Here is a 9,146-nt window from a genome sequence, read left to right as displayed (position 1 = left end):
CCGAAACAATTAAATAACACATGCTGTTTGGTATGTGTTGGATGTTTGTTATTGTTAGCGGTCTGAATGGGAAGGGTCAGGGAAACGACGGCCCTGGATGAGCTAGCCGGAGCCAGACCCATGCCGATTGGCGGACCGTAGGACCAGAAGCTGGTCATAACAAAATAATTCGGCGTTGTACCTGGAATAACATGTAAAATCTGAAAGTGTCTAGGCGTTCTCCCTCATAGGCATCTGACATGACTGTGTTTACAAACGCAAACTTACCCTAACATCAATTCATCTAGCAAGGATTTTAAATAGATCTTTATTATATATATATATATATTTTTTAATTTGTAAAATAGGTACAAGTTTACAAGAAGATGATAAGTTGTTGTTTCATCGCAAATATCAGTAACATGTTTACGTTAAGTTTGATTTTTGCGTTTCAAACGCACTGCCAACGGTTCTGTAGCCAAAAAATAGTACTACTTTATAAAACACAATTCAATCCGTCACGTCCTTTTCGATTTTATTTAAATTTTTAATTTAACAAACGTTGCAGGTTAAATGTATACAGCCATCGCTTTTATTACATTCACGATATAAATTTTACTGTATTATTGAGACCTTCACTTGCCAAAAGTGTTTAAGTGGTACGATTAAATTACATCTGACCTTAAAGTTCCCGTGTCCACTGTTTCACAAAGTTCTCTAACTATGCATTGTTATATTGACAGTCATCATTTTGTGTTTTTGTGTTCCTAGTATGGTCACACTAGAAAAACATTATGGAAGATAAACAGAAAATATATTTTTATAGATAGAACTACCAAAAAACTTTGACTAAGAGGTGGTTAAATTTTTCACAGTTTTAGTATGTAAAAAACGAATTTGAAAAATCTAAAAAGCACTATACTGAAATATATGTGCCCACTCATTAAATTTGTTCGCAAATATGAAATTTTAAACGTAATAAATATTCTATGCATTTTGCCTTACTCAAAAACATTCATACATACATATGTTCACAACTTTTTTTTTTGGATTGATGTTATATTTAACAATTTTTTCAATTATCCAGGTGTAACACTAAGTAACTAAAATTCCATAAAACACGTGCCTGCGTGCATGCGCGCATACGACAAATCTTATGCTTATGATCTGCATAGTACAAAAGTTAATGTCCAAAAACACGGATAATATGGCCTGCGAACGATATGGAATACTTGCTCAAAATGAATACTACGAGGATGATATGAATTTTGAAGACCTAAAAAAAAAAAATTGTTTGGGAATACCAAATGGTGAGTTTAGCATCCGTTTGCTGATTTTATTTGTACTTATGTCAATATGCATATATGAGTATATGATATGAACATACAAAAAACTTAATAGGATATTTTATATTATATTTATTGTATTATAGTCGTAGTATAGTATTATATGTAGTATTATAGAAGTAATATTTATTTTTACTTTCTATGTATATTGAACTACAATAGTACCACAAAACCGACAAGGCATTTGATACCCTCGCAAAAAGTAGTCAAATTTTGGTGAAAAGTTTACAACTCAATAAAGGAGATATCTGTGACTTTAAAAAGTACATATGTATGTACATACATGTACTCTTGATTAGGATTACCTCCTGAGTCTGGAGCAAGTTCGTCTCTCAGGTTCTAAACGAACATTTATCTCAGTTTAAAAGCTCTCGAACTTTGAACACATCCCTCTTTTCTTCTTATGTACATATGTATGTTTATATGAAAGTATATAAATACATATATGTATGTATGTATGTATATTCAAACAGCAGGGATCGGCACCCACAAATAGCATGGTTCTGTAGCGACATTCTGGGTAATTTAATTTTGGAAAACAAAATTCAGCCCAATCACTGAGCCCAATATTCTGATTTATATACTGGCACAGATAGGATAGCCAGTCATCCGAGATATAGCGACGAAGGTTTCCATATCAAATGGACCACCAGACAACCATTTCTTACACAGCGTTTGACGAGCGTTGAATCATCATACGGATGTGTTAAGTATAGCAACAAATTATCTTTATGGACCCCAAAGCTTGAAGGTACCAAAAGAGACACATCTTCAAAGTCTATCTCAATTTATTTCTAAAAATGCTAACAGTTTTACTATCGATAGCTTATAATTTGAGAATTGAGCTTTTATCGACTCAGGATATGAGCCTGATCAAAAACATATGTATATACTTTATAGAGTCTGAGGTCAAACCGGATGGTCAAAGAATAAAATCAATTGGTAGAAGACGGTAAAAGATGGATATCTTCTATTGTCAAGGACTGCCGCTATTCTACAGCTTTATCGGGAACCGGTTCAAAACTAACTTTTAAAAAGTGTTCATAAAAATAGGACAGACTCACAACGTTAAAACGTTTTTTATTTTTTTCTCGATGCGAGGGCTCCGAGCCAAAATACAGCGAAATAAGCAGCGAAAAACAATAAATAGCAAAAGGTATTGAAAATAATTTGCATAACAACCTTGCCTTGGTAGCTGTTCATTACACTCATAGCTTTAGACGAAATTTTACAGGCACTCGGCTCGTGAGATTGTAATATCTTCTGCTCGCTCTGAAGAAGGGGATAAACGACTTACGACACTTTTACACTATCGCGTACACTTATTAACGAATTCCGTAGAAGACTGGCTCCAATCGTGCGCAGACATAACACAGGAAAACACAACTTCGTCTGTTGCCTCGTGAGATCAGTATATTTTTAATAATATTCCGATGGAGACGGGACTCCTGGACTACGAAAATGCACCCAAAAAATATTTTGCTCGAGTATACGATTAGTTTTTATAACCTCCGTTGTTCCGTGTTTTCTTTGAAAGTCGTTTCCAACGCTATTGCTGGGTAGTTATGGTACTATCTTACACCCTAACTTTACTAATTTAATGTTGATGAATAGAATTTCTTACTAAATGGAGTATAATAGTTTATAAATATAGTTTTGAATTTATTTTTTATATGGTATGATCGGAAATGCCATAACTTTGGTGTTTTTTAAGTTAGAGGGTTGGGACTTTCCACACATGTTATATTTGACCAAAATGTCTTATGTACAAAATTTACAATTATGTACAAAAAAAAAAAATAGGGATCAAGAATATATATACTTTATAGGGTCGGAGATGTCTCCTTCACTGCGTTGCACACTTTTGACCAAAATTATAATACCCTCTGCAAGGGTATAAAAACAAGAAAGGAAAGCTAACTTCGGGCGGAGCCAAAGTTGATATCGGTCGGTTAACAACAGCTGCAGCTTAGCATATTATAATTATTTTATATGCATTCTTTGGTGGCTGCTTGGCCCAACACATGTTATTCAATAAACTTTACCAAAACAATACTAACATATATTTATTTTTTTTACGAAAAATTCCCGAACAAAATAAGTAAATGGGACAAATATGACAAAAGTAATTATTTGCAAAACTTAATAACCTATTTTTTTTTTAAATATGAAATCAAATTAAATCGAGCATCCCTTATTATTAAGGACTTTGACTTTATGTATTCGTACCTGGCATTGATAAAATTAAGGAATGAAGGATGGAATCATCCAATTTAGCCCATTCGGAGACAATGGCCCATTTTAATCCTAATAGGATGTTGAACTGTCTTCCATTGGCATAAACCTTTTGGGTAAGGATTCCCCAAACATTCTCAATTGAATTAAAGTCAAGACTGTTAGCAGGCCATTTCAACAATAGTATATTTATACCAGGGATGCCCAGTCCCATTGCTCTCGTTCCTCCTTTGTTGTTGGATTGCTCTGTCATATGGGTAGAGCAAAATCATATACGTGTGCTGCTCCCAGTATAGGCAAGGCAAATTACAATAACAATTTTTCGTAGTTTAATAACACTTAAACAGTTTCAACACTTTTCTGGCATTTTGTTGTTGGATTGCCGAAAACTTTTCACTGCAAGAAATCACTTCTTGTTGAGGTTTTGGACAGAATGGTTGACTGTGGAACGATGCATTTTTTCTTTGTCGAAAATTTTCTTTGCGAGCAGCAATGTATTATATGTAATATAATAATAAGCGGAAACAAAAAAATTAATTTGGAAAGGCATTTTATTAAATGCTATGCTAAAGTATCTGCGTCACAAGCCGATATGGAAGCGCAGTAAAAAAAATTCGAAAAATAATTTAGCATATTGAAAATAATTATAATCCTAAAATTAATTCTCAATTATCCGAAAAAATTTTTTTTTTTTTTTCTGTTGAAAATGTTACAAAAATTTTTTTCAGTGATACGATAGAAAAAAAAAAAAAAACCGACTCAGGAGGTGATCCTGATCAAGAATATATATACTTTATAGGGTCGGAGATGTCTCCTTCACTGCGTTGCACACTTTTGACCAAAATTATAATACCCTATGCAAGGGTATAAAAATAAAATAAAACTTTTTCTTTGTAATGTAATTAAATGTTTTCCAATGATTTGAATCAACATTTTTTTTAAACATGTGGGGTTCTCCATCGAATTGTAAAAATATTTTAATTTGTCTCATTTAATTATTTCGTTCGCAAGTCTCGCCTTAGCATAAAATATAAAAATCTAACGATGCCTTACCAAGACTTTTGTTTTTTTGAGCTAAGATATCATGAACGAAGTAAAGCATAATGAAAAAATGAACAACAAGAAAGGAAAGCTAACTTCGAGCGGAGCCGAAGTTTATATACCCTTGCAGTTGAGTCGCAGTCCGCTAGGTGGCGCCACGCATCTTATATTATTAGATATATAGCGGATCGTATATAGTTGACTGATCCTTATGAAATTTGGCAAATCGAATTATTTTGCCAAAAGAGGATTCCATTGAAACTCCCATCCTTCTAACTTGAAAAAAAACCGAAGTTATAGCATTTCCGATCAATCAGTTATATGACAGCTATAGGATAGACGGCCTTATCCTTATGAAGTTTGGCAGATCATATAAGTTGGCCAAATTTCATAAGGATAAGGCCGTCTATATCCTATAGCTGTCAAATTAAAATGCACAGAAAGTCCCATCCTTCTAACTTGAAAAACAACGAAGTTATAGGATTTCCGATCAATCAGTTATATGGCAGCTATAGGATATAGTCGGCTGATCCTTATGAAATTCGACAAATCAGATTGTTTTTCCCAAAATAGAATCTGTACCAAATCCCATCTTTCTTTCTGCCAATTTCGATCTTTCTATGACAGCTATAGGATATAGTCGGCCGATCCTTATGAAATTTTTTAAATAAGATATTTTGGTCGAATATAACATGTGTGTGTCCCAACCCTCTAACTTAAAAAACATCAAAGTTATGGCATTTCCGATCAATCAGTTATATGGCAGCTATAGGATATAGTCGACCGATCCCGGCCGTTCCGACTTATATACTGCCTGCAAACAAAAGAAGGATGTGTGCATAGTTTTAACTCGATAGCTCTAAAACTGAGAGACTAGTTTGCGTAGAAACAGACAGACGGACATGCTTATATCGACTCAGGAGGTGATCCTGATCAAGAATATATATACTTTATAGGGTCGGAGATGTCTCCTTCACTGCGTTGCATACTTTTGACCAAAATTATAATACCCTCTGCAAGGGTATAAAAACTGTCCGATTTACTTTTTTCGCATACCATATAAAAAATAAATTCAAAACTATATTTATAAACTATTATACTCCATTTAGTAAGAAATTCTATTCATCAACATTAAATTAGTAAAGTTATGGTACTATCTTACACCCTAACTTTACTAATTTAATGTTGATGAATAGAATTTCTTACTAAATGGAGTATAATAGTTTATAAATATAGTTTTGAATTTATTTTTTATATGGTATGCGAAAAAAGTAAATCGGACAGTTTTTATACCCTTGCAGAGGGTATTATAATTTTGGTCAAAAGTATGCAACGCAGTGAAGGAGACATCTCCGACCCTATAAAGTATATATATTCTTGATCAGGATCACCTCCAGAGTCGATATAAGCATGTCCGTCTGTCTGTTTCTACGCAAACTAGTCTCTCAGTTTTAGAGCTATCGAGTTAAAACTATGCACACATCCTTCTTTTGTTTGCAGGCAGTATATAAGTCGGAACGGCCGGGATCGGTCGACTATATCCTATAGCTGCCATATAACTGATTGATCGGAAATGCCATAACTTTGATGTTTTTTAAGTTAGAGGGTTGGGACACACACATGTTATATTCGACCAAAATATCTTATTTAAAAAATTTCATAAGGATCGGCCGACTATATCCTATAGCTGTCATAGAAAGATCGAAATTGGCAGAAAGAAAGATGGGATTTGGTACAGATTCTATTTTGGGAAAAACAATCTGATTTGTCGAATTTCATAAGGATCGGCCGACTATATCCTATAGCTGCCATATAACTGATTGATCGGAAATCCTATAACTTCGTTGTTTTTCAAGTTAGAAGGATGGGACTTTCTGTGCATTTTAATTTGACAGCTATAGGATATAGACGGCCTTATCCTTATGAAATTTGGCCAACTTATATGATCTGCCAAACTTCATAAGGATAAGGCCGTCTATCCTATAGCTGTCATATAACTGATTGATCGGAAATGCTATAACTTCGGTTTTTTTTCAAGTTAGAAGGATGGGAGTTTCAATGGAATCCTCTTTTGGCAAAATAATTCGATTTGCCAAATTTCATAAGGATCAGTCAACTATATACGATCCGCTATATATCTAATAATATAAGATGCGTGGCGCCACCTAGCGGACTGCGACTCAACTGCAAGGGTATATAAACTTCGGCTCCGCTCGAAGTTAGCTTTCCTTTCTTGTTGTTCATTTTTTCATTATGCTTTACTTCGTTCATGATATCTTAGCTCAAAAAAACAAAAGTCTTGGTAAGGCATCGTTAGATTTTTATATTTTATGCTAAGGCGAGACTTGCGAACGAAATAATTAAATGAGACAAATTAAAATATTTTTACAATTCGATGGAGAACCCCACATGTTTAAAAAAAATGTTGATTCAAATCATTGGAAAACATTTAATTACATTACAAAGAAAAAGTTTTATTTTATTTTTATACCCTTGCATAGGGTATTATAATTTTGGTCAAAAGTGTGCAACGCAGTGAAGGAGACATCTCCGACCCTATAAAGTATATATATTCTTGATCAGGATCACCTCCTGAGTCGATATGAGCATGTCCGTCTGTCCGTTTCTACGCAAACTAGTCTCAGTTTTAAAGCTATCGAGTTGAAACTTTGCACACACCCTTCTTTCCTTTGCAGGCAGTATTTAAGTCGGAACGGCCGGGATCGGTCGACTATATCCTATAGCTGCCATATAACTGATTGATCGGAAATGCCATAACTTTGGTGTTTTTTAAGTTAGAAAGATGGGACTTGGTACAGATTACTCTTTGGGCCAAATAATTTAATATGCCAAATTTCATAAGGATCGACTGACTGTATACGATCCGCTATATATCTAATAATATAAGATGCGTGGCGCCACCTAGCGGACTGCAACTGAACTGCAAGGGTATATCAACTTCGGCTCCGCCCGAAGTTAGCTTTCCTTTCTTGTTATTTGTTATTTTGAGTTTACGTGACTTTTAAATTATTTTTGTTTAAAGAAATTGGAAAATACTGAACCTCCGCGAACCGGGCCTGTCGATACGGCAAATTGGAGTGTTTAATTGTAATTGGAGTGTTGATATTTATCAATAGAAACAAAATCAATATTGAATAATTCCTTAAAGACCCCCAAAATTATGGAAAAAATGCCATTCCTGGGCTGCCGTCGCAGAGATTTTGGCATTTAGCAGTCAATGAAAACATCAGTTCATCCCAAATTCAGTATCAATTGAATCTTCCCATATCCACTAGAAGAGTTCAGAAAATTTTAGAATTATCAGAAATACTTCCATATAAAAAAAAACACTTCTGAAACCTGAGTTGCTTCCGAGGCATAAAAAGGCAAGACTTGATTTTGAAGAAAATAATTTTTAGTGATAAGAAAAAATTAAATTTAGATGGTCCGGGTCTACGTCGTCAAACAAAAATTCACCTCTCTCGGAATTTTCGTGGAGGGTCAGTAATGAAAACACTCTTTTGTGTGTTTATAAATCAAACTATGAACTGTGACAAGTAAGTGGAGTTGTTGGAGGAAAATTTAGTAGACTTCGGAGATGAGTTGTACGGAGATTCTGGACATTCCAGAAGAACAATTCACGCAGGAAGAGTCACAAATATTTTTTGATACCAAAGCAAGAAAGGAATGCTAACTTCGGGCGGAGCCGAAGTTAATATACCCTTGCAGTTAAGGTTGTTCCATTTCCGTTCAGTTATATGTCGTCTATAGGATATAGTCGGCCGATCCTTATGATCCTTATTTGGCAGGTCGAATTATATTGCCCAAAATAGAATCCGTAGAAAGTCCCATCATTGTAGCTTAAAAGACACCAAAGTTATGACATTTCCGATCAATCATATAGTCGACTGATCCCGGCCGAAGGAAAAGAAGGATGTGTGCAAAGTTTCAACTCGATAGCTATAAAACTGAGAGACTAGTTTGCGTAGAAACCGACAGACAGACAGACGGACATGCTTATATCGACTCAGGAGATTATCCTGATCAAAAATATATATACTTTATAGGGTCGGAGATGTCTCCTTCACTGCGTTGCAGAAATATTGCCTTTGCAGTTAATATATTATATAATTGACCAATATTATAATACCCTCTGCAAGGGTATAAATATACTATTGTTGAAATGGCCTGCTAACAGTCTTGACTTTAATTCAATTGAGAATGTTTGGGGAATCCTTACCCAAAAGGTTTATGCCAATGGAAGACAGTTCAACATCCTATTAGGATTAAAATGGGCCATTGTCTCCGAATGGGCTAAATTGGATGATTCCATCCTTCATTCCTTAATTTTATCAATGCCAGGTACGAATACATAAAGTCAAAGTCCTTAATAATAAGGGATGCTCGATTTAATTTGATTTCATATTTAAAAAAAAAAATAGGTTATTAAGTTTTGCAAATAATTACTTTTGTCATATTTGTCCCATTTACTTATTTTGTTCGGGAATTTTTCGTAAAAAAAATAAATATATGTTAGTATTGTTT

General features: G+C 34.3%; 1 protein-coding gene across 6 annotated transcripts in view; it reads left to right on the top strand.

Annotated features, from left to right (window-relative positions):
• Nucleotides 1-675: 675 nt before the first annotated feature.
• Nucleotides 676-9,146, top strand: part of LOC26515324 (polycomb protein PHO) — a 49,655-nt gene continuing 41,184 nt past the window's right edge. For 2 of the 6 annotated variants that reach the window (XM_044717803.1, XM_032452742.2), the window contains exons 1-2: nt 676-835; nt 1,067-1,289. In XM_044717803.1, the coding sequence (XP_044573738.1) occupies nt 1,136-1,289 (154 nt within the window). In that variant the 5' untranslated portion in view covers nt 676-835; nt 1,067-1,135. Of the gene's footprint in view, nt 955-1,066; nt 1,290-9,146 lie in introns of all 6 variants that reach the window. The other 4 variants (XM_032452739.2, XM_032452744.2, XM_032452740.2 and 1 more) reach the window with 3 other exon arrangements.

The sequence above is a fragment of the Drosophila ananassae genome (assembly GCF_017639315.1).
Source record: "Drosophila ananassae strain 14024-0371.13 chromosome 4 unlocalized genomic scaffold, ASM1763931v2 tig00000071, whole genome shotgun sequence".
Classification (NCBI taxonomy): Eukaryota; Metazoa; Arthropoda; class Insecta; order Diptera; family Drosophilidae; genus Drosophila; species Drosophila ananassae.
The sequence above is the reverse complement of the archived record's forward strand: the minus strand, read 5'-3'. Positions and strand labels throughout refer to the sequence as shown.